The sequence below is a fragment of the Ceratotherium simum genome, chromosome 13 (genome assembly GCF_057802395.1).
Source record: "Ceratotherium simum simum isolate JZ-2026a chromosome 13, ASM5780239v1, whole genome shotgun sequence".
In the NCBI taxonomy this organism is placed as follows: domain Eukaryota; kingdom Metazoa; phylum Chordata; class Mammalia; order Perissodactyla; family Rhinocerotidae; genus Ceratotherium; species Ceratotherium simum.
In genome coordinates, this window is record NC_141912.1 from 64031740 (window position 1) to 64057942 (window position 26203).

General features: G+C 43.1%; 2 protein-coding genes across 4 annotated transcripts in view; both read right to left on the reverse strand.

Moving 5' to 3' along the window:
* Nucleotides 1-5066, reverse strand: part of COL9A1 (collagen type IX alpha 1 chain) — a 63336-nt gene extending 58270 nt beyond the window's left edge. The window contains exons 1-4 of one of the 3 annotated variants that reach the window (XM_087438777.1): nt 4799-5066; nt 3320-3397; nt 2984-3019; nt 2816-2878 (exon numbers count right to left, since the gene is read on the reverse strand). In XM_087438777.1, coding sequence (XP_087294903.1) covers nt 2816-2878; nt 2984-3019; nt 3320-3397; nt 4799-4876 — 255 coding nt within the window. In that variant the 5' untranslated portion in view covers nt 4877-5066. The remainder of the gene's footprint in view (nt 1-2815; nt 2879-2983; nt 3020-3319; nt 3398-4798) is intronic. The other 2 variants (XM_087438776.1, XM_087438775.1) reach the window with 2 other exon arrangements.
* On the reverse strand, nt 4970-24328 carry LOC147915748 (collagen alpha-1(IX) chain-like). The gene is made up of 5 exons (XM_087437839.1): nt 24301-24328; nt 22929-23061; nt 16644-17040; nt 5363-5446; nt 4970-5056 (listed from the first exon to the last, which is right to left on the reverse strand). The coding sequence occupies exons 1-5, from the start codon at nt 24326-24328 to the stop codon at nt 4970-4972; spliced, it is 729 nt and encodes a 242-aa protein (XP_087293965.1).
* Between the last annotated feature and the right edge of the window lie 1875 nt (nt 24329-26203).

Here is a 26203-nt window from a genome sequence, read left to right on the forward strand (position 1 = left end):
GCAGAAGACAGAGGCTGGAAGTTTAAGGTCCCACCACTACCCTCAGGTTCACTTACTGAACAAAGATTATTGAAGCCTTCCTCCTTACTGAGCTCCCTACACAGGGACAAACTGTGATCTAGCAATCTAGATACTTCATTATTCTCAATGTCTGTTCTCAATTTAAGGTAAAAGATTTGTTTAAAATGTCAAATGAGCCAAAGAGTGGAAGAAGAAAACTTTTCAGCTCAGAATCTAAGAAGTCCCCTGTGGCTTATGATATGAGTATGAATCACATCAATATTTACAAACAATTACAAAATATCAATTATAAATCGATTTTATTATCCATTGAATTATCCATATCATTTTCTTTCATTCAGATACTAAAAATTCACTATCACTCTTTTTCCTCCCTATTTTCTCCAATTATTCATTATTTAAGAATCTCATTTTTACCCGCATGAGGCAAAACTATCTGGAGAGAGAATGAGTCTAAAAAGCAAGAAATCTGGTTTCTTTCGCTATCTTAGCCACTAAATAACTCTGGGTCCCTGAGAAAACTACTTGTCCTCATAATTATTCAGTTCCCTTGTCTATGGAGAATAACACTAGCCAAATCTGCTTCCCAGGTTATTGTAAGGTTAAAGGAAAGAATGTTTGCAACTGTGCTTGAGGAAAAAAGCAAATCAGTGAAGTTGATTTTTTGCTTAGTTCTGGAAAAGGCCTAAAATACTGGCACATACATAATTCCTTACTTTTTTCTCTCCTTCCTTTCTCTTTTTCATTTTCTCTCCCTTTCCTTTGCAATCCCAGGAGACTGGGTCAATGCCCTCACCACTTTCTCCCTGAGAACCTTCAGGGTCAGAGTTCTACGATTTCAGAAGACTTGCTCTTTCACATTTTAAGTTGTGGAAATCCAGTGTCTTCTGCACTATGGTACTGCAACTACAGACAAAGAAAAAAACTACGTGTAATTGTTATCTGCATTGTACTGCTAAAGGTTTTGAAGTACTTTCATTTGTTTCTGTTTAAGTGGCGAAATTACTTTATAAAGCAAAACTAGGCATTGTCTTTATGTCCTTATGGTAAAACATAAAGAAGAATTTGCTGAGCCCTCTACAAATCACCATTAAACTGAGGCGCAGACAAGCCTAGCCCTCTGTCTGAAATTATTGCAATTCAACAGCGAGACAAGGCCACAGGTGATTGGTTTATGCTTCAACCATCACAAAACTCCATAATAATAATAATTTAATCACAATATTCTTTTCATACAAAACAAAAGGCAGCTCCAAGTTTCAAAGGAATGCAGAAACAAATCCAACCTACATTGGGTGATTAGTTTATTCAACAGCCTTGTATTTATCAGACTTTCTTATTATGATATGACAGTTTCAAGAAATTCACAGTGTTTCAAAGAGCTTGATAGCTAACAAGCTGCATAATTTCAGTTTGTATTACACAAACATTAGTATGATATTTGGTTTCTACTATCCAAATATCAGCCCTTGGGGGCCTCATGCACTGCCACTGTGCATCCATAGAAAGTCCAAACTAGGGGCTTTGAAATGTAAAACAGTCTCTCTCCTAAAGCAGTAACCAGCATAGACAAGTACCCTCATTATGGTCATCTTGATAAAGAAGGCACATCTTAATAACCGGGAAAATCTAGCTCCTTGTTTCTCAAAATGAAGGATCTGTCAAACTCTAGTCAAAATTTCTTGGAAATTATAATTATAGGTTTGCAGGTGCTTTCTTTGATTTAGAAAATCTTTAGTTTTGGGAGACCACATAAGGTGTTAACAAGACCACTGCCTGTTCTGAGAACAGATGCCATATCTCACTTCACTTCGAATCCCAGCGACTAAGTCAAGGACTGGCCCGCAGTGCGACCTCAGTAACTACTAGTCCAACGCGTGGAGAGAGGAGAAGCTGCGAGTCCTGAAGTCATTCCACGCTGAAGAACTAATACTTCGTGTTAGGTTTACCAGACAACTCAGCATCGGAGCTTCCCTCAGACGGGGTTGGGGGCGGGGACACACTGGGGAAAGGTTGCTGGTTCCCAATCTTCAGGCCACCATAGCCAGCTGTTTTCTGTCAGTGATGCCAACCAAGAGAACACCGTGGGAAGAGAGCGAGCTAGTTGTGAATGTCTTATTCCAGGTGTGCGGCCCATGTCCCGGCCCTGCCCCGCCGCCACACATCCCCACTTACTTGGGGCCCTCTCCTCAAGCGCATCCTTCTTTTCTCTCTTCCTTGGGCTTAAGGAGCACTCTGCCCCTTCCTCTGCCTGCAAGTTCTTTTTCTAAATGAATCTAGAGAGTGTCCATGAAAGGGCTAGCGCAGAGACTACTTGCTGCGAAGCCCCAGCAGAGGCCAGCACCCCTGTGCCCGCATGGGGCTGAGCCCGCGGGGTGAGCAGGAGTGGACGCTGGAGGCGGGAACCGGCACCCATTACTGTTTTCTGAGAGGAGGAGATGCGCGCTGGGGCTCTCCCCGGGGATCCGCGAGGCAGCTCCACCCGCCCGAGCCCCTCCGCGCCGCGCCAGGAGCGCGAGGCCAAGTTCACGGCCACAGCCGCTTTCAACGTGGCCTCCGCCGCCCGCACCGCGCCCCTCCGGCGCGTCTCTCTGTCTCTCGCTCCTCTCACCTCCTCTCGTCTCCCCTCCCCCTCCCGCTCTTTTCCTTTCTTCTCTCCCTTCTTCCCTTCCCCTCTCGCACGCACACGCACGCATATGCACGCACACACATACACATGCACACGCACTCATATGCACACGCGCGCACATGCACGCGCGCCCCAGGTGCGCGCCCCGGCACCCCGCCTACTCACGTCGGCACCCGGTGTGCCCGGCTTGCCCGGAGCTCCCGGCTTCCCCGGCTCTCCAGCTGGACCCTGAGCGGGAGGGAAAAGGCGCCAACTTGAGACCCTTCGGACGCACGTGGCTGCAAACCACGTCTAAAGGAAGGGAGAGGAGAGCGAACGCGCTGACCAACTTACCGGGGGGCCTGGGGGACCCTTCGGACCTCGGTCACCCTGGGGCAGGAGAAAAGGCAGGAGCATCAGTGAGTGCGAGGCGCTGGGAGAATCCCCCGCGTGTGCCCATTCAGGTCGGCCGGGGACAGGGCTGAATGGCGCAGCTTCACGACCCACGGGGACAGGACACGTCCACCTCCCCCTCCGAAAACCACCGCTTTCAGGATCTACCCCCAGCTCTCGCCCAAGGCCAATCCTGCCCTGGGTGGGGGCATCTGGCCCTCTCGAAAAACACACCCGAGCCGGCGGGAGGGCAGGAAAGGCGGGCGGGAGGGACGGGGCCTGGATAGGGACACTTACGTCGATGCCGTCGATGCCCGGAACTCCAGGGGGGCCCGGGGGCCCGGGGGGACCCTGCTCGCCCGGGGGTCCTCTCTGCTAATAACAGTACACACACGGGTTAGCGGCGCCGCTGGGCGACCACCAGAACCGGGCGCGACGCCCGAGGCCCCGCCTCCGCCCCGCGAGGACGCCGCCCCGGGAGGCCAGGTTTGGAAACTCCAGGTCGCGCACGCGTCTCACACGGCCCAGCGGGTCCCTGCGGCCCGGCCACATTCAGATGCGGCTGAACTGCGGGGTCCGAGCGGATCCATGCCCCCAGGAAGGAGGCCTAACACTTCTTTATAAAAGGGGTTCAGTGATGAAAACGCGGGTCATTCGATGCCGCCCTCGATTTAATCAGTAATTGCAACTCAGTGTTTTGGCCAAAATGGAACACTAAGAATGGAGGCGCTCCACATCAGATCAATTACAGTATCGTTTGTAAACCTTTCTGTGTCCAGTAGAAATCTGGGGGGATACTCTTGAGAGAAAGACGATAGGAGGGTGCGGGGGGAGAGCCACGAAGCCCGCGAGCCCTGGCCTCACAGACCCACGGGCGGGACGCTCTCCTGCGCGAGAGTCTCCAGCGAGTTCTGCACCTCGCTTCAGAACTACACCTAATTTCAGACTGACCGAGGTGTGATCCCTTTTATTGCTTGCAAACAGCTAAGCTTGATGCTAGAGGGAATGCTGGCGTCTGAAATAGCATGAACATGCTGCTTAGGGAATGTGGGACTTTTTTCTCTTCTGAATTAAAAAGAAGGAAAAAAAGAAAAAAGCTTCTTTCATCAAAGAAAACTTTGTTTTTCTAAACTCCAATGACCAGACGGGTTACAATGGGGTCTTTGTACGTGAAACCTCACACCGCGCTGGGCTCAGCCGGCCCGCCGGTCGGGTCCGCGGGAGGGACGGGGCGCTGGGCCCGGGGAAGTCGCTGGAACGCGCGTGGGGGCCGGGCCGCGCGCTCCCACCCCCGCCGCCGGCACCTCTGGCAGGACACACCGTGTGGGGCCCCAGCGGGCGGGGCAGCGCGAGAGCGGAGAGCGCCGCCGGCCTGGATCCCGCGCCCTCCAGCCAGGCCTCGGGCCTGGGACGGGGGAGGGGGACGGGGAGGGGGGTGGCAAGACGCAACCCAGCTAAAAATGACACCCCAGTCTGGAGCCCGCGGGCCTTCAGCGCCTGAGCCTGCGGTGTTAGGACCCCCGGGGGGGGAGAGCTCTCCTGGACCCGGGGGTCGTCTAGTCCCGACTCCCGCCGCACTCGCCGCAGGTGCTCTAGGCTGGAGGCAGGCGAGGCCGGCGGATGCTCGGCGCCCTCCCCACGACTGATCCCACCTTTCCTCGTGTGCGCTTGAAAAATGCAAACGCTCCTCGGCCCAGCTTACCTGGTCGGTGGTCTGGAGAAGAAAAGATGGGGAGAGAGTGAGAAGGCGCCCCCCTGAACTCGCGCAAAACTTACTTGAGCGGCGCACAAGCAGAGCCCGGACAGCAGCAGTCGCAGCCCCAGGGCCCCGAGGCCCCGCGCCGTCCAGGCCATGCCCCCCGCCCGCTGCGAATCCCGGCCGGACTCCGCGCGGCCACCCCGTTGGGCCTGCGGACCCGCCGCCGCGCGCAGCGCCCTTCTCCCCCGCTAAAGCGCCCCCGGGTAGGGGTGGCAAAGGTGCCCGGGAGGGGAGGCGTACGTTCCTGCTGTTTGTGAATGGCCCTGGAGAGGGTCCTGGGGATTGGAGGAGAGCTTGCAGCCGGGAGGACGGATAGAATGACAACAATCCCCCTTAACCCTTTCCCCGCGGCCGCGCCACGCGGCTCTGCCTCAGCCCCGCCCGTCCCGGGCGGCCTCTCGCCGTCCTCAGAGCCTCCCCAGGTTTCTACTGTAGGTGGACCTGTCTTTCCTTGCTGTCTATCTGGTCCTACAGCAAAGCCTGGATTCTTTCGAGGAAGAAAGTGGGAGGTGGGGTGTTTGAGGAGGTAGAGAGAGGTAAACTGGGTGGAAGTGGCCTTTGCAGGTGGTCAAGGGACTCACCGTTATCCTGGCTGGCAGCTCAGTGCAAGTTTCTCTCCTGGGTCGCAGTGGGTCACAGTGGATCAGCATCCATTGAAGTTCAAACTGGAGAAAGAGAGCAGACAGTCAGTTCAGGTTCTTTTGGAGGACGGAGGCAGGTCTTTTAACAGAGGGATGAGTTTGTAAGTGGGGTCCAATTGTTAAGTGACTGGAGACCAACTGGAACTGGTTGAAGTCAGCGGACCAGGACTCGTGTTCCTTGAATACAAATTTTCCAGTGGAAATGGGCTGGAAGCCCTTCCCATGTTCCTCTGATCATCAGATATAGATGTCCTGAGCTCTGCATTACTCAAAGAGAACAAGGGACTGCCCTAATCACAAGCCAGTAAGTGTCAGAGTCTGGACTGGAACCCAGGCCCATTGAACTCCCCAGGGGCTATACGCGGTGAGTTTACATGGGAGAAGATTGGAGACAGAGGCAGCCAGGAATAAAGTAGAGGGAAGAACCCTGGTCCTGGCAGAAAAATACACGCTGGAGACGACATTCTCCGTGCAGTGATCACAGCTTACACTGGAAGTAGGAAGGTCTGGAAGGGGAGGAAATGAGAGAAATCTAGGACTCAGGGGGAAAAAAGATAATAAAAAATATTCAACTTTTGTATAGTCTTATTCCTTGGTTGAAGAGATATAAAATTTCTACACACTTGAAATTCCACACTTCTTACATTTTGGCAGGCGTTATGGGAGAAAGAAGAGGGAAACAGGAAAGAAACAGGACAAAGGAAGAGTGGCCAGGTCTGACTCTGAAAGCCCAGGGCAAAAAGGTAAAAGAAAACAGCTGGGTACCCCACAGGAAGCTGCCACCACGTGCCAGCCTGGCCCCTTTCAATCAGGAGTTCTTGCTAGGCATTTCAAATCAGATCCGTATTTCGTGGTCAGTTGATTCTCCTGGCATTATGCAAATGTGTAGTTAAGTATCCAGGTCACAATCTAAACGGGATGTAATCTAAATGTAATGTAACACAACATAAGGTAATCTCTCTTCTTTCATCCAATCTTGATTTGCACTCATCCTACCTGCCAAATGGACTCTAGATCTGCTGGATCTAGAATTAAGTTAGACACATCTTTTCCATTGTTACAGAAACATCCAGAGTTGAGGTTACTGGATGGAAGATCAGGTACCGAGAGGATGAGGGGAAGTCTTACCCTTCTACCCAGAAAGGAAGGGAAAGCTAAACAAAAGAAGGTTTTCCGTTTTAGAAAGGGGGGAAACAAGACTCAGCTTTCACATTCCTGCATCAGCACTCCTCACATCATTCTCCCTGTCCTGGAGTTCTCCTCTTTCCCCATTTTTCTTGTTTCTCTCAACCCTATCACATTTTCCCCAGAAAATGTGGACATCTGGAAAAATGAATTAAGCAGGATGAAAAGAAAGTGAAGATCTAAATCAAGACATATTCTAAGATGGAAAGTTATCTATGAATTGTATGGAAATTATGCTGATCTGCATATTCATGGTGTAATGACAGGATACAGACGTGGTACAAAAGAACTGCTCCCAAGCCGCACACTGTCTCGTAGTCAAGGAAACCACTTTAATCACACACTTTATTTTTATCTGATTAGACTTGTTTGCTTGGGAAGGATTTTATTTTTGTTTGGTTCTAAACTGCAGTGAAAATTTTAAAAGAAAGAGAAAAGAAAGAATGGAACAACCTTTTCCTTAATGACTCCTAACTACCCAGTACTGCCTCAAACGACTCTGAGGCACTTCACACATGGGTAAAGTAGGGCAGAGAGGTTAAGTGATTTGCCACAGGTCACACAGCTAGTCAAAGGCAGAGCTGGCATTCCAAATGTGCCTGACTCTAAAACAAGGGCTTTCTCTTCTACCCCACTCAGCCTCCCTGAAGAACATATCTTATCTGTGGAATGAATCATGATTTTCTAAGCAGGTAACCAAGGCATTTGGTGATTGAACATTTGTATTAAAGATGCATAGAAAAGAAAGATCTAGAAATTAGAACTGTGTAAGCTTGTTTCCAACATCTACTAGAAAACTTGACAACTTTCCTAAGAATTCAAAACTTTTCCTATTTGTATGTTTGTTATATAAATACATCCAGAAGCAAAATTTCTAGTGTTCCTCCAAAAACTGACAGCTGTTTCTATATACAGTTACGTATTCATGTGTATGATAAAATATCATGTAGGAAAAAGAAATATAATTATAATTATAATTCTTTTTTCTCAATGACCAGATAAAAGTTTTACCAGAATAAGAAAAGATGTCCCCCCACCCTAACTCTCAAAATAAGAGAGACCACACATATAGTTATAGTCACTAAGACCTTTGTGAATTGGTAACTCACACGAGGTCTGCATTGTATGCGTGTGATATTTTGATTCTCAAAAATAATTCATACTGGGGCCGGCCCCATGGCGTAGGGGTTAAGTGCGCGCGCTCCACTGCTGGCGGCCCGGGTTCGGATTCCTGGTGTGCACCAACACACCGCTTGTCAGGCCATGCTGTGGAGGTGTCCCACATAAAGTGGAGGAAGATCGGCAAGGATGTTAGCTCAGAGCCAGTCTTCCTCGGCAAAAAGAGGAGGATTGGCATGGACATTAGCCCAGGGCTGATCTTCCTCACAAAAATAATAATAATAATAATAATTCATACCTTAATCACCTTGAAAAACTTTAATTATGTGGCTAACCAGGAAACCTACATCCTTAATTTAGATAGTTCATTAAAGTTACTTATTGCAAATGCAAAGTAATTGATTAAGCTCTTTCCTCAAAAATGTAATTCTTTCTGGATAAATTCGGGCACCTGTTTAAATATTGGCAATGCAGTTGTGGTACAGGATAATGGGGGATGAAATGTAATTCAGCTGTGAATACGGGCTGGGTTGTTCAGAGTGCCACATAGATCAGAGGTTTCAGAACACATCTGTGCATCCACATCAGCACCACTGACGCACTAATAATAGTCTATACAACAACCATTCTTTGGCATGCAATATGAACTCCAATTTGCATGTTATTTTGAAGGAAGACTGGCAGAGTTCCTTGGTAAAAGTCACTTTCATTATATATCTACAACGCTGATTTCCACACGTTTCTCATTTTCATACCTGGAAACATCCTTCCCTTTGAATACCTACTGACAAAAAATACATGACAAATATTTTAATTTAGTCTTCAGTGAACATTTTTAAAGTCCCAATAGAAGTCAAGCACTAAGGAAACCAAAGATATTCTCCTCCCCACAATGAGTTTACAGTTGGTGAGACTTGAGGAAAATTCAAGTACAGGAATAAAAAGTAAAAAGGTTTTTTTTAATGTATTAAACAGAATGTAAAATGCCCTAGCACAATCCATCCTTTTCAACATAAAATACTTCTCCATTGTCTCAAGGAGAAGTGAGTTGTGTGAGTGTAAGGCGCCTTACATCTGCCGAGATTAGCATTATCCAGTTCTTTTCTATAGGACACTGAGGTATGATTCTCTCCTCTAAGCTGGAGTAGTGTCCAGCTGACAACACATTAAAGCAAGGAATTTTAGCCCCAACTCTCTACTCTTTTAATAGGGCTAGTGATTTCTACTTATTTTGCTAGGTTGTTGAGAAAGAGTGAGAAGGTATTTAAGCCCTCCATGAGAACTAAACAAAAGCTAATAGCAGACAACTATCTTTTCCTCCAGAGGGAGAATTCTAATGACAAACTATAGAACTTGGCTCAATATTAATGAGAATGACACAAAGCTTGACTTTTTGCAAACTGAGTTATGATTAAATTTTACAAGTACAAAATGCCTAAAAACTAGCTCTTCAAAGATAAATTCTTTAACAGAAGAGATATTTCATTAAGGTTTGGTCTACTCAGTGGCGACAAAGATTTAAAGAAATACTTGAATTCACAGATCTCCTCCTTCTTTTCAGTTTATGATGAAATGTTAGTTTCTACCATCATAAGGGACCTCTAGTGAAGCTTCCTGCTTGCTGAGCAGGACACTCTGAGCTGCCTCAAAATCCCAAATTTCCCCAACTCTACGCAGACTAGGCCATGCGGTTCCAGACATAGTGCTGGGAATGTGGTTAAATGTGAGTAGGTGACACTCATCTGAATCCCAGCAAAGGCAGAGGCAGATGGTAAAAGGGAAAGAAAGAAGCTTGGAGTCAGCAGAACAGGCTTGCAGTCATTTACTCATTTCTCTATACAAATATCTTTATATAACACGTTCATGTGCTTTGAGATAGACACTATGGAAGACACAAAAATGTTTAGTATATAGGACAGTATGTAAGCTGAAAAATGCTTTCAGCAATAAATACTATAGCCGCTGAGATGAGAAAGATATATTTCTGGTCATCAACAAGGGGATCATATAACACGTAACACGTCAGTAGGACCCTGAAGAGCATTTAAGACTTTCATAAGCAGAGATGGGGAGGATAAAGGATAGAGTTCTGAGGAGAGGAGGTGACAATAATAAGGCACAAGGGTGGAAAGTGACATGTAGAGAAGAGACCAGATTCACTGTGGCAAAGAATAGACATCAGATTTTTCCCCCTTGAATTCCAAGCTAAGGAATTTGAATACTATTGGGTTGATAATTATTGAATTGTCATCAAAGATTCTTCTGCAACAGGGATATGGATGCGGGAAAGTGGCCTAATTTCAAAAGGCATTTTGAGGAGATTCATGTGGTAATAAATGCCTGATCCCTTGAGGCAGAAGGAGGCTGCTATAGGAAAGCATCGAGAAGTGTTACACTCTGAACTATGGTGAGGTGTCCTGTTATCTGCCAACCTAAAAACAATCTTCCCCTCATGCCATATTCCCCTTCAGCTGCCATCCTGTTTTCTGCTCCTCTTCATACAAAACTCAGTAGAGCTGTCTATATTCATTGCCTCCAGTTCCCCTCCCTTCCATTCTCTCTTGAACCTTTCCAGCTGGGCTTTCATTCCCAACACCATTCCCAATACTTCAATTGGTCTTTTCTCAAGATCACCCTCGTGGTTCCTAAATCCAGTCGTCAACTCTCAGTCCTCATCTTATTTGACCTACCTCCAGCACTGGAGTGAGTTGACCATTCCATCCTCCTTGAAATACTATTTCCCTTGACTTTCAGAGTACCACAATCTCCTGGCTCTCTCCTACTTCGAAAGCTGTTCTTCTTAGTCTCTTTGGCTTAATCATCCTCATCTCAGCAACCTCCAAATGTTGGTTGTTTCAGGGCTCAGTTCTAGGACTTCTCTATTACACTCATCTCTCAGTTATTTCATCTTGTTTCATGGCTTTAAACACCATGTATATGTTGACAACTCCCAGAGTTCTATTCCCAACTGGACCTGTCTCGTGAACTCCAGAGCATATGTAACTGCCTGCTCAGCATCTTCACTTAAAGGTCTAAGTGACTGCTCTTCCCACAGTCTTTCCCATCTCAATAAATGGCAACTCTATACTTCCAATTACGCCAAAAATATCGATGTCATCCTTGATTCTTCTTTCTCTCTTACACTTAAAATCCCATTTGCTTAACCCTCAAAATATATCAGGATCTGACCACTTTGCACCACCTCCTCCTCTACCATTCTGTTCCCAACCAAGACCATCCCTGCCAGGATTATTGCAGTAGCTTTTGAAGATCTCCTCTTAAGATGTCCCTAAGTGCTGTGTCCTTCTCTTCCCCTGCAGTATATTGTCAAACAGCAGCCAAAGATGACAACATGTTGCTCATCTATCCAGTACCATCTGATGTCTTCCCATCTCACCCAGAATGGAGGCCAACGTGTTAACACAGTTTCCCCTCCCTCACTCTCTCACGTTACTTCTTCAGCCTCATTGCCTGCTTCTTTCAGCCTCATTCCAGGCACATTGGCCTCAATGCACTCCTCAAACACAGCAGACAACACCAACACCAGCCTGTTTTCACTTGATGTTCCATCTTCCTGGAATCCTCCTCCCCCAGATATCCACATGCTAATTCCCTCAGCTCTTTCAGGATTCTGCCAAAATGATTTTTCTCGATGAGGCCCTCTCTCCAGGCACTCAAATTCCTGCTTCATTCTTCTCCATAGCATTTATGGCCACCTGGCACACTATACTGTACATTTACTAATTCACGTATTTGTGCCCATCTCCTCTCCCCAGAATGAATGTAAGCTCCAATCAAGATTTAATTTCTGTCTATAACTTAGCAGATATTCAATAAATAGTTGTTGAATGTTAATGAATGAATACATAGAGATGGATAAGAAATACAGTGAAGAAAGAAATGATAGTATTTACCCTCTGGTTGATTATGACTTGGGGCAAGCCCCTTCCCCTGTCTGGGTTTCAATTTCTTCACATGAAAACTGAGAGGTTTGAACTATATACACTCAAAGTTTCCTCCAGCTGTGAAAGCCTGTGATTCTACTGACACCACGTTGTAAGCAAAGAAACTAACCATACAGAGATTAACATGAAGAGAAGGGAAAACGCCGTTGAATTAGTATCTTGCCTTACATCTACCCAGTCTACATAACAAAGATTTCCTTATGATCTTAGCCCATATACATTTTAACAAATATAGAAACACTAATAGCCCTGATGTTTTAAAATTGTAACAGTATGGGCACGGCTGAGGCCAATAAAATATTTTAGCGTTTTCAATTTTCCATTAAAAGCAAGTTTGACCATCATTTAGTTTTTATTCTAGTTGTGCACAGTCCCTCCCCTGTCCCAGCTTCTCCTGTGCTAGCAGCTCTTTCTCTGTGTTCTCGTCTCACTGCCACCTATTGGAGGATCCAGCTGATGTTGTTCAGATGGTCTACAGTCAGCGTTCAACAAGATTCTGATCAAACCACACCAAAGTATATAAAAACTATTTCCTATGGATATGTGCCAATAACATTACCATTTCTTTTGTATTTATTTAATAATTCCAAGTGAAAGAGTATTTGTAAAAAGTACCTGTCAAAAACAAGTTAATAAGAAAACAATAGTTTAGATGTTATGCATTTCTTAAGTTACTAAAAATATAACTTTCCTATGATATTCCTCAAATGCTGAAATAATATTAATCACAACCTCATAATTGATTTTTCTCACGTTATCATTCATGAAACTTTCACTGGTTTCACATTTGGAGGTTAGTATGACTTAATTCTATGGATTAGAGAAAAGGACAGAGAGCTTCTCCATCACCAGTTTTGCCTTTCTATTTGCTCTCACATTTCCTCTGAATTTAACAAAAGTAACATAGAGCAACACATTTGAAATATACTTCTAAAGGCATTGTATCTGTCTGATCAATCATATTCCACATTGGTTTATTTGAAATATGCATACGTAAAAAAGGCGGGGGTGAATCATGTATTTGTAAACCACATAAACTTTTATCCTCCCTCAAACAAGCCTGCACCCCTACTGCACATCCTGAAAAGAGAGCAGAGCTAACTTTGTTTCTAATAGAGCTGTACTAAATGACTCTCCTAGGCAGTCATGCTGACAACACACAATAAAGAACCCGTAATAAAATAGCATGTTTTTATGGTTGGCTGCCAGGAAACCAAGCTCTGCAGGGGGATAAATGGCTCCATCCTAAAATATGGGCACAAAGGAGAATGGAAATATGGGATTTATTGCTTTAAAATCAGACTAACAATGTATTGCAGCAGTACATTGGGAAAAAATATAAAATGCTCTGAGCCCACTCAATAACCATGAATGATGAGAAGGTGTTTGAGTTGTAGACCATGTGAGCAGCTCTATTGCAAGCCTTATGAAAACCTCTTGAAATTGGTTTCCTTTTCCAATTTACAAAAAAGAAAGAGACAAAAGCTAAGATGGGTGGGGGAAATCACAATATAAATGAGTCTCTCAGCATTAGAGCTCCCTCAAATGTTGTTTTCAATTGCACTTTTTATTATGCAATTCCTAGGGCTACCTTTTGACCTCTGTTAATACCTTTACAAGGGATGTTTGCTTTTGATTTATTTACTAAGAAAAAGCAAGTGTTGATCTTGAAAAAGTATTCAATTAATATGGTGTCAAAGATTAGAATGAATCTAATTTCATGAAAAAAATTGAAAAAATATACTGTTCCTTGTTGTTTTCATGCTATTGGCACATTTCATTTTACTTTAAAATTTCTCACACAGTAATATTGAATATTTGCTGTCTCCAGATCAAAAGAAGGGAGCCCTATCAGTGTATGTCTTCTACCTCCCAGAACATGTGGGTACCACAATTCATCACTCTCTAAGTCTTCCAAGGGACAGGGGTCACTGTTGATCTTCAGTAATTGCCAGCAACTTCAGATTTCACCAAATTGGTGAGAAGATCATAGGTCATAAAATAAAAACAAGAGCGTAGGGACAACTCAAGAGCACTTAGCTCTGTCTGCGGATTTGTATGGTTATCTGACTATTCTTAGTCTGGAAAAGTGAGGAGCAGTGTGGGAAGACAAATAAAGCTTGAAAAGGGAAGAACTGATAAACAAGGGAATTCCCAAATTAGAGTCCCCTCATCCAGAACACTGGCCTTATCTTCCCCTGGACAAGTCTTACTCGTCTCCAGGATTCCTCTCAGACATCATCTCCTTTAGGAACCTCCTTGATTTTTTTGGCCTATGACCTTGATCTATTTTAGTTGTTCTCACTACCACCACCACTACATCATCAAATATGGAACTTTAATGAGGTTCTAGTCCTTTTTGTGTTCCCTTGTGGTGGAGTCAGAATTCACTATGAAGGAAGAAAATTGTTCATGCCTGTTTCAAATACTTTTAACATTGGCTACAGTGTACTGAGCCAGCTCTGGTGGTCTAGTGGTTAAGATTTGGTGCTCTCACCACCATGGCCCGGGTTCACTTCCTGGTCAAGCAACCACACTACTCATCTGTCAGTTATCATACTGTGGTGGCTGCATATTACTGCCATGCTGAAACCTATGCCACCAGGATTTCAAATACCAGCAGGGTCACCCATGGTGGACAGGTTTCAGCAGAGCTTCCAGACTAAGACAGAGTAGGAAGAATGACCTGGCCACCCACTTACAAAAAAATTGACCATGAAAACCCTATGAATAGCAGCGGAGCACTGTCTAATGTAGTGACAGAAGGTGAGGGGATGGCACAAAAAGACCAGGCAGGGTTCTGCTCTGCTGTACACAGGGTCTCTAGGAATCAGAATTGGCTGGATGACACTAACAACAACAAGCAGTGTGCTGACTTTGAAAAGCTCCTTGGTGGACCAGAAGCAAAATTAACACCAGCTGCCAGATTCTTTGTTGTGTTGCTGTACATGGCAGAATAAAATAGAAGATAATTGGCCCTAACTGATCTCCACTGTGATGTGAAACTACACTGAGCAGAAAACCTACAATCAGTTATGACATATTGGCCAAATTATAATATAATGGAGTAATATTGAGACTTGACCGTTCTGGCAATCAGACAATTTAATAGCATCCTAGCATCTAGAATTCAGAATTATCATGACTGAAATGTTTTTCAAGACCAATGAATTAATAAATCAATGTTACATGTACTTGATTGATATTCGTCACAGTGAGGAGGTACCCTAAGTTCTTCTCCCTCTCATCCATGGTCCACAAATGGCACAAATATTGCAGAAGTTCAGTGTTATCTGAAAACCACTCCAGTGCCACTGCAAATTTCAAGATGGCACAACAGTGGTCCCATTGGCTTTCTAACCCAGCCACTCGAGGTGTGATAACTCATTAGTTGAAGAAACACTTTCTCAAGTGTCTACAAGCCAGGGCAGTAATGTGGCAGTTACAAATTGCTTCCTGTCCATCACAGAATATAGAAATTTCACACTACCCTTCACGCTAATCACAATTCTTCCCTTGAAAATAAGGTATTTGAACAATTCCATTACTGAGATGTCTGATAACCTTTTTCTCTTTGGAGAAGTGCATGAAAACCATTCAAAATCATTGTGTCACCCCTGCTACACTCCGTGATATGAGCTTTGTGACTAGAATTTAACAGCTCCATTCGAGAGAGAGAGAGGCGTCAATAGTTTATTGAGCTCTAAATTCTTTAGTTTCCCCGAAAGAACATTTGTCCTCTAAGATATATTTTTTAAATTCCTGTCATAATATTATAAAATATCCTTTTAAAGATTGTTCAGTGGAAGTTTAACAATTCAAAATGATAGAACTATATGGTACTAGTTGGCACAATTATCATGTCACTTTCTAATTCCTTACCTTTATATCCATGGATGTCCACAGTAAAATCATGCACAGAGCTCTAAAATCCTTTACTTTTATAATATGTCATGCAAGATCTATGTACTTCTAAGTAAATAAATACTGAGCCATCTATATAATTGTCATTCTTGTTGATCAAACAGCATATGGCTTTCTACCCTCATCTCTTACACTGAAGTTGGCATCCATCACCCACCTCATGGGCACGCGCACCCACACACACACACACACACACACACACTAACTCACAGTTTCACATACGCATTTCATCCAAACCACCCAGTCTCTAGATCTTTGAATGTGGCCTACGTATTCTCTACTTCTTTTTCCTTTAATGCTCTTTCCTAGAATACACTTTCTTCTCTTCTTCTGCCAATTCAAATCCTTCCATCTGAAGGTGCATTGCTTCCAGAAAGCATGGAGTTCTTGACTAACTGAATCCACCACCCATTGTAACCTTACCTTGCATATTCTCATTAGTGACTTATACACAATATGTACCACACCAGTACGGATTTCTTTTAAGTGGTCTTTTTAAGCAGACATGTAGCACTTCCAAGTAAACTTTAAGCTCCTCGTGACAAGGAGCCATCTACTTAGCTTCCTCTGATTCCCCATTCCATCTGGTACACATTATGTTCAAAACAGGCACTGGGCTGGAGCCGGCCTGGTGGCGTAGTGGTTGAGTTCGCACACTCCGCTTTGGCGGCCCAGGTTCAGGGGTTTGGATCCTCAGCGTAGACCTATACCACTCAAGTCTCACTGTGGCGGTGGCCCACATACAAAATAGAGGAAGATGGGCACAGATGTTAGCTCAGGGCCATTCTTCCTCAAGCAAGAAAAGGAAGATTGGCAACAGGTGTTAGCTCAGGGACAATCTTCCTCACCAAACAATAAAATAAAATAAAGGCACTGGAGTCTTTTTGAAAAAGTGCATGAGGGAACTTAAAAAATGAATAACTGCTCGTTGTTTAAGACATTCAGATGATTATCAAATATGTTTGAGGTATTAATTTTTAGCAATCTGGTTGTGTTTTAAGCTATCACAGTGTATGGTTTATACTTACTGGAACAGAAACTTGAGGGTTATCCGCGAGTTTGCCCAGCACAGCAAAGCCATCGATGTCGATTGGGCCTCTTGGCTTGATAGGTAAGGACTCGATCTTGTTGCAGTCAACAAAGAGAGTAGCACTACTCCTCTCCACGCCAATCATGAGCTTGTGCCACTGGGAGTCAAACATGGAGGGCAAATTCGAAAAGGCCGCAGTTTGGAGACTTCCATCCAGTCCCTTGTATGAAAATACGACCGATTTTGTTAGGCCGTTAATCTTCACGCCAACTTGCTCCTTCCCTGAGGAATCCTGAATCTGCCAAATGTTCCAGTTCTTTTTAAGTGTGCTTCCAGTCATCCGAAAAGTAGTTAAAAAGGAGTATTCTTCAGGCAGTCCACTGGGATATAAATGCCTGAGTAAAATTTTAAAACAGTAAATATAAATCTTGTTTTCTGTACTCATGCGTATTACCATATTCCCTTATTGTGCTATTTTAGATTCTAGACCTACAGAAAGGCTACAGTGTGAAAATCTGTGCATGATTTGTTCTTTCATGACTGTTCATAAACACCCTCACAGAAGCTCAACCATTCATGTACTTAATGCTCCATCTTAAAATACACATCAAAAAAAAAAACCTTCCCTCATGGCTAAGGAGGGTTCCCAATGCCACATAATTGCAACAATATTGCCATTTATGCTACCTAAAGAGCTACTGTTCAGTAATTCCATCTCAGCCAAAAAATACATTCTTGCAAAGTTTTTGGCAACATTTCTTCCACAAACGAAGGATGAGATCATTTGGAATCCAAATCAGCTCCACTAGTTTATGAAACCATTTAATTCAAGCAGCTTTTGAATTTTTTATTTTAATATAACATATTAGGATTGTTTGTTATTTCCATAAGTGCCTGGGTATTCCCCCTCACAATTACATTTGAGACCCACACAAGCATTTTGAGAATCAGCCACTGTGCAGATTTGAGCAGCTCCCTCACACTGAGAATGTTCATCTTTTTCAAGGAGCTCACTGTGTGAAGTTAACACAGCAGCTGGTTGCTTGTCACTGGATGAGTGACAAGGGAAAGGTGACCAGTTCTTAATATCCTACTCCTACCAAGTTGTTCCTCAATCTGACAACTAAGTCTGGGTCATTGCTACCTTCTTTACTGCTTTAAAGGCAGCATGAGACCGTCGGTGTCCCTAAGGTGTCTCCTGTCTGTGTGGAAACAGATCTGCAGCTGCAGCAACTACCTGAATCTTCTTTTGTGGAAGCCAAGCTGCTGAAACTGAAGATGGAATTTTCAAAAAGTCAGGACATATTAAATGTAAACATCATCTTTCAAGGGTTTGAAGGTTATATCCTTCTACCTTCCTCCTTCTAAGTATAGAAAAAATGCCTAAGTAAGGAAGAAACACTAGGAAAACTAGATGCCAATTAATTTTGTTTGCTAAATAATGAAATTTGATGTTTCTGAGAACAGTTATGGACCAGGACTCAAAGTCCCAAATAACCTTCCTTCAGGTCAAACTCCTGTTATATGGCTCCTTTTTGTGAAGGGTGAAGAAGAGAAAGGCGAGAAGAAATATCTAAGTGGATGCTGATTTAATTTCTTATAACCTAAAATGAATACCATATACATTGATCGCATTGGCCTATGTGTTGTTGCCAGTTACACTAAACTATATGATTGGCGTCAAGAATTTCTAACCTAAAAAATTCCTCAGTTCCAAGATTGTTTAGCAATAAGTAAAAACACTTAACTTGCTAAGATTTTCTATCTTTACTTTGACTTTAACTATGAAACTTTATCATCCCTTATAATAGCATAAAAAATAGTTCTTCACTACAAATATTTTTGCAAACCTTCAATAAAATGGGTCAACTATGTCAACAAATTTCATCGCTTTGTTAGTTTTATAAAAATAACAAAAATGTGAAACTTTTTGTCTGAGTACTTATATCATCCAAGAACTTCTTTCAGCCATTATTTTCAAATACAACTTTCATTTTTATTTATAAAACTGAGTGAATTCCTTTGTCAGTACATATTTTTTAATGATCACTGGTGATGTGTACTGTACTTATTGCAAAGCTTTCAATTCACTAAATATCTTTTATGTCTGTCAAGTGTATGGGAGATTTTAACATGTACATTTGTGTGTGTGTGTGTGTGTGTGTGTGTGTGTGAAGAAGATTAGCCCTGAGCTAACATTCATTGCCAATCCTCCTCTATTTTGCTGAGGAAGATTGGCCCTGGGCTAACATCCGTGCTCATCCTCCTCCACTTTATATAGGATGCCACCACAGCATGGCTTGACAAGCAGTGCGTAGGTCCGTGCCCGGGATTCGAACCTACAAATCCCGGGCCGCAGAAGCAGAGTGTGCAAATTTAACCGCTATGCCATTGGGCCAGCCCCAGTGTGTACGTTTTTAAAGATTCAGTTTGGAGCTAAAGAAGAAAAAAATGTACACCAGACTATTTTCCCAGAATAGAAATGTCTACCACATCTATTTTGATTTTTGTTTTTAACATAGATTCTGTTTGTCATATTTCCTTTGACTTTAGATTTTCCAGAATATACATATATCAGTATAATCTCTAGAGAAGAAACCTTGGTTCATTAATGACAGTATAATATATTGCCTACTGTATAATTATAAAACCTTATGGAAGTTTATACATCTCTTATAACTGACCTCAATTAATTTGGAGGTAGGAGATCAGTTTTAAAAGTTTTATTCAATGGTAAAATTTGACAAGTATTCATTTAAATTATGAATAGACTCTTTTGAACATTCTCTTTTGTCAAATATCTAGATTAAGCAGATGTTTAAAGAATACATTTATCATTTTTTATCCAAGGTGAGGTGTGAGGTTTTCATAGAAGGAAGATAAATCCTAATGCTTTGTCTTCTTCTCTTCTTTAAAGCATTCTTTTTCTAAATTTTTATGTTACCTATATATTTGTTTACAGACATACTGAGCAGGGCTGCAGAATTTCATCAGTCCCTAGAAAAAACAAGTCTATTTCGCTTGATTCTAGAAGTCTCAATAACTTGCTTAAGTGACTCTTTTGCAAAGACATCACGTGGTTAACTGAGGGGTCTCTCCCAACTTATGCTTCAACCAATCTTTCCCTCTAAACGAGCAAAGCGGTTACGTGGAAGTAGGATAGGACATAATGTCCCCATGTACCTCTGACTTGGTTGTATAATGCCAAAACCTTTTTGAAAAATGGGGTGATGGTTGAAGTTGCTAGAAGAACAATTCATTCATAGACATACTGTTAAACCAAGGGTATCCTTCTGTCTCTCTTTCTCCATATATATGAAGATAATATGTGTGCATGTGTTTGTGTGTGTATACAAGTATAATCAAGATTATCACATTATTTATCTTTCAAAATAGCCTAATACAGTATGTCAATATGGTAAGAGGAGAAAATCTTATTCAGTGTTGAAATTAATAAAATATACACTTAGTTGTATATACCTAAGACCATTTAAAAGTCTTCAGAAGTCTAATTTATAGAACAGTCAGTCCCATTGTCTTTTTTGAACACCTGAGATTCTGTTCTTGCAGTATGCTATGCACATTGATAAGTAAACCTGACAGCATGCATAATTTAAAAGAAGCTAGATCTATAAATGATTTATTTCATTATGTTACAGTCTGCACAGAGTACCTTAAAAGAGAGCCATCAGAATTGAATAAAAGATAGGAAGACTCTGGACCTTGAAATATTTGTTTATGTCCTTAACCCAAAGAAAAGCTAAGGATTGTATTTGTTAGGCAGGCGAACATGTGTTTGTAAGTATGAGTTGAGAATGTGAAACTATTATGCCTAAAATAAAGAATAAAAAGCAGCAAAAAAATTGTCTTATAATCTTTCAAAAAAATTGAACAGACAAATAAGGATAAATTGTGACTCTTTCACATTAGCTCTGCATGCCATACTCTCCTTCCCCTCCCATGAAGATCCTGTTCATAGTTTCTTTTCACCCCTCAGAGCTATATTCTCCAGCATAGAAATTCCCTTTAAACCAAGACAGTCTGCTCCCTGCATGGTCTGAGAGCAATCCCAGTCCCTGCTTTTCTTGCCACCTGGCTTTTGAATGAGTAGGACTTGGAGGGCAGCTTGAAAAGAAAGAATCCACTAAGGAGAAAAGACCCCCATCTGCATACACTCTCTCCACTACTTAGAGTGAACACTTCACTAATACCACTGTGTACCAGGTCCTATTTCAGCCCTCTCCACTTACTAACATTTACTCCTCATGGCAACTCTATGACATAGTTATTATTATTCCTAATTTTAAATGGAGGGGACTGAAGCAAAGAAAGTAACATTCCCAAGAATAGACTTTATTCCCTATTTGGTATTCCATCCATCTCAGCACTCTGGCTCTCCTCCTTCCCTTTTAATTTCTTTCTCCTACTTCCTTCCTCCTTCTTTCTTCATCTCTTAATAAACCTTGCCACTAAAACAGAGCTTTTAGTCTTTGGAGGGGCAGGGAGTCAAGGAAATAGAGGATATGGGACATTGGTTATAGCCTGTGAAAAATATTAAGTGATAGCTCTAGGCACTTAGAGAAGAACAGCAAAAAGAAGAGCAGGAGGTAGGGAGGCTAAGTGGCCTCAAGTTGATCGATCTCTGAATTTAGAGTTAATATGACAGTCCAGATTGCACCTTAAATTATAGAAGAGAAAATTACATCAGCATTGGAGGTCTTGTGTCATATTTAATTATTTTATTAAAGAAAGAAAGAAATGAAAGGTGTTTTAAAGATTATTTAAGAACACAACTAGCACTTCTGTACGTGAAAAGAAAGTATAAGCAGAAAAAAGTCAAGAGGTATCATCACGCCATTAATCTTTCCAAATGTGAAGGGTTTTCCAGGGTTGGTGTTGAATAGTGGTTAGAAGCACAGCCTCTGAAGCCATTTTGCCTGGGTTTCAATCCTCCCAGCACCTCCCAACCCTGTGACTTTGTGCAGATAACTTAAACTTTCTGGCCTCAGTTTCCTCCTTCATAAAACATAGATAATAATGTCCCCCCCCCCCAGCGTTGTGATGAGGATGAGTTTTAATGTTAATTAGTAAATTTATAAAAAGAGCTTATACAGTGCACTATTATTGTTTTAAAAAATATAATATGTTCAAAACATGAATTCCTGGGGCCGGCCCGGTGGCGCAGCAGATGGGTTCATGCGTTCTGCTTTGGAGGCCCGGGGTTTGCCGGTTCGGATCCTGGGCACGGACGTACTCACCACTCATCAAGCCATGCTGAGACGGCATCCCACATAGAAGAGCTACAACTCTACAACTATGATACATGACTGTGTACAGGGGCTTTGGGGAGAAAAAGGAAAAAGAGGAAGATTGGCAACAGATGTTAGCACAGGGCCAATCTTCCTCAAAAAAATGCTTTTTTAAAAACAAATGAATTCCCATCTGCGGTCTGGCACTATATCAGGACATCTTAATTTGACCAATTACTTTTCTAATTAATCATTTACCTTTACACCTTAATTCCTATCAAAGTCCTAATTTTCTTGTCCATCCACCAAAGAAATCTTAATTCTTTTTTTTTTTGCAGTGCACTGATACATACGATAATCATAATAATCACATATCAGGTATGTAGGTGATATAAACCCGAAACCCTGGAGCTCGTTCGTAACAATGGCCTGCCTCAACACTTGCACGTGCACTGAAGCATCTCAGTTATAAATAATTAAAGAATAAAAGGCTTAGTTCCAGAGAAGGAGATAAAAAATAGAGGATTTTTAAAATTGTTATCACTACCACTGTTTCTGTTATCATTACTCTGGTTTTGCTTTCGTCTGTTTCCTGCCGTGAGCCGAGCACTGGATGTGTGGTTCTCTTTCAGCACCAGGACGCTTGAACAGCTCCATTGTGAGCCTTCTACACGCTCCGCGGTTCCTGGTTAAATTTATGCTTAACCTCTGGCACTTTTCACAGAGGGTCCTTTCAGTCAAAACCAGACAAATTATAGAAAAACAGAGAGCAAAGTAATAGGAACATGTCCTGAATCAATATATAATAGTCTCAGTGATTTTTTTTCCTGGAATGGAAAGTAAATTACATACTAAAAACATGAGGAGCATTCACATATTCAGGCACTAAAGATAGATAGGTAAATAAATTCCTTCATCTTTAAACAAAATCGTGATCCAAGAAACCACGAGCATGAGAAGATTCTCTAACATTGGATAGCTTTTCATTTTTTAAAATGTATTTGAGGCACATAATTAGAAGTTTTTTACATTACCTGGTTGGAATCCTGAAGTCTACGTTAGTTCCCAGTTTGTAAGCTACTTGTAATGCAGTTGATCCCACTATCCTCTGGATAGCTCTACTGGTTGCTGCTTTATCAACCTGGAACTGAGAAATCAGGTCAAACCCTACAGAAAGGGAACATGAAATAAAAAGTCCAAAGTGAGATTGGTTTTTTTCCCGTCCACAACCTTCCCCAATAGAGGAATATACCAGCTAGGTGTACAGAAAGCATGCGTTTTCCACATAGTACACTGCTACTCGCCTGGTAAGTCGTCTTGGCCAATCCTGACCTTTGGACAGAGTTCATTTTCAGCACTAGAATTTGAATTGACAGGGAACCCTGCAAAAGAGATAGCATGTCATGCCACCTTATCTCCTACAGGGGTCGTGGGGACATTCCAATAATAATAAGAGCTGAGCAACTACTTAAAGTACAATATTATGTCAAACAGCTTGCTTTCTAAGTAGTGTATTTGGCTTTAACTCTATGACTTTGTGATTATAATTCACTCATCTTTGACTCACCCTGGAAGGAAGGCAAGGCACAAATAATTTGTGTTGGGAAAATATTCCTTTTGGGGAAGATAGGAATTTGTTCCTTTTGGAACCAGAGCTGCACAATGTTATGAATGGCACAGTGTCAGAAGCCTGTTTGTAAAACTTCTGGTGGTTTGGGCTAGAAAATATTCCTTAAACAGCACAAGTTTTAGAATTCCTAAGAGAATCCAGTGCAGCCTTGAGCCAGTTCAATGTGGCTTCTGGAGATTGGAGTTCTTAGGAATCTGTGTCAAATACAGGAGGGGTTTGGAGGAGTCTTGGGATTCACTAACCCTAAATAAAATATAAAGGATGCATTTAATTTCATAAGTTTATGCCAAGAGGTCAAATAAGGGTCTCAACGAGACTATTGCTAGCATTCTAGAAAAAGGAAGAGTAATGAGAAGAATAAAATCCTGAGAATTAAGCCCTCAATTTGATGAGAAATTCTAGAATGAAATTGGGTGCTCCTTACACAAGTGGAAGGTTGCAGGGAGGGACCATTTTTCTCACCACCACAGAAAGCTTCTTGGAACTGCCCAACCCAGTGCCCTGCTGAGACCTGCCAACAGGAACTTCCTAGACTTCAGAAAAAGCATTTTCCAGTTACAAAGCTTTGGCCCCGCTGTCCCCTCGTCCATCAGACATACCCTTTACACCACCCCAAATTATTGGCTTCTATGCACGCATCCATCCACCCATCCATGCGACATTACCAATCACCACCTGAACCAGGTGGGCACTGTGCTGGGCACTGTGCTAGGCACTGGAGCACACAGATTGCTGTCGTGCCACCTGTGACCACAGCCAGGACTTCTTTCCCATACCAGCACTGACCACATAGGGTGCAACCATGGCCAAAGCAGGACCAAGGACTGAGGGTGTGAAGGACTATGGGTGCCTCACTCAGTCCTTGCTTAGCCACAGCCCTGCCTGATCCTTTCTGGGAACAAGTGATATTTCAAAATCTAGAAACTGTAGCCCTTACTTGGGCGACGCTTGACAGCCACAGATGCCCAGGGTCCCAGGAAACTGCATACAAAGAAGAAAACTGGAATTTTCCTGAAGAGAAGAATAGAAAAATGACTCAAACAGGAGTCCCTCCAGATGGGGACTACTTTAATTTTGTGTGTGTGTGTGTGTGTGTGTGTGTGTGTGTGTGTGTGTGAAGAAGATCAGCCCTGAGCTAACATCCAATGCCAATCCTCCTCTTTTTGCTGAGGAAGATTGGCCCTGGGCTAACATCTATGCCCATCTTTCTCTATTTTACAAGGGACACTGCCACAGCATGGCTTGACACGTGGTGCGTCAGTGCGCGCCCGGGATCCGAACCTGCAAACCCCAGGCCGCCGAAGCGGAGCGCTCGAACTTAACCACTATGCCACCTGGCCAGCCCCAACTTTAATATTTTTAAATGTGGTAAACCTAATTAATGTAGGTGATCCAATCTCAGTATAGTTTATTTTTTCCGTTTTGACTTTGAGATCTTATTGAGAGATTTAATGAATTCTCTAGTTTCCAGTTCCCACTCTACAACAGTCATGAGCCTGTCATTTTTCTATCTCACTTTCTCCGTATCTACCTAGCTCACTGTTTCTATACCTATTTCCTTGTCTCTGTTTTCTTTCATCTTCGTTTTTCCACCTCTCCATTTTGGGTGTTATCTCTTTCTCCCTCTTTCTCTCTGTCTCTCATTCTCGCTCTTTCCTGTCTCCATCTCTCATCTGTCTCTGTCTCTCTGTGTCTCTGTCTCTCTGTCTCTCCCCTCTCCCCTCACCTCCTCTCATCTTATCACTCCTGCAAAAACACAGATCCTCGGTTCTGAGGGTCCCCAGCCCAGGCTCCCCACCGCTCCTTCCAGGGTCAAGGTCTTACCAGAAGTTCTTCATTTTCCCAATCCGTTTTCTTTTGTTGCCAACAGTCCCAGTGAGGAAGGGGCTGTAGAGGAGTCAGTGCCCCCCCAAGACCCCTTCACTGCCGCCCCAGGACTGGTGAGTTCTGGACCCGGCCTTGGTCCCTCCCGCCCCTGTGAGGGCTAAAAGCAAAGGGAGTGAGCCAGAGGCATCTGGTGACACTTTAACAGAAGCAGAGGGAAGGGGTGGGGAGAGGCGGCCCTACAAGCCCAGACCTGGCCAGGGGTGTGTCCCCAAAGCTAACAAGGTTACATGAAGGAGGGACTAACGGGGGAAGAGTGCTGAAAGGAAAAAAATCAGGATGTGGAGAAATTCACCACAACCCCAGGCTAGCTGCTATAGGAGCACAGTGGAAGCTTTGAGGATAGCCATAGGGATACAGTGGGAGCTTTCAGTGGACTGAGGTGAAGAGGGGCTCGTTGGACGGCAGAGACGTGGGACTCACGGAGCCTCGGGGCCAGGCCAGCCTAGGTTTGAATCCCCACTTGTTCTGAAGCTTGCTAGTTGTGTGCCCTTGGGCAAGTTAAAATCTGTCTTTAACTCAGTTGTCTTAACTGGAAAATGGGTTGAAAATAGCTATTTTAAACAATTGTTTTGAGAATTAAACAAGAGAGCAAAGCGGAGAGTTTAGGCCCGGCTCAGGAGAACAGTCATTACTCCCCACTGTCATCATCACCATAGCTAACACTTCACTGTGTGCCCCTCAGTTGAAAATGCCAGAAGCCTAATGACATTTAATTCTCACAAGACTATAAAGTAAGACTAAAGTTGTTGCTGTTCTGTAGATGCAAAACCTGAGGCTCAGAAAATGAAGTAA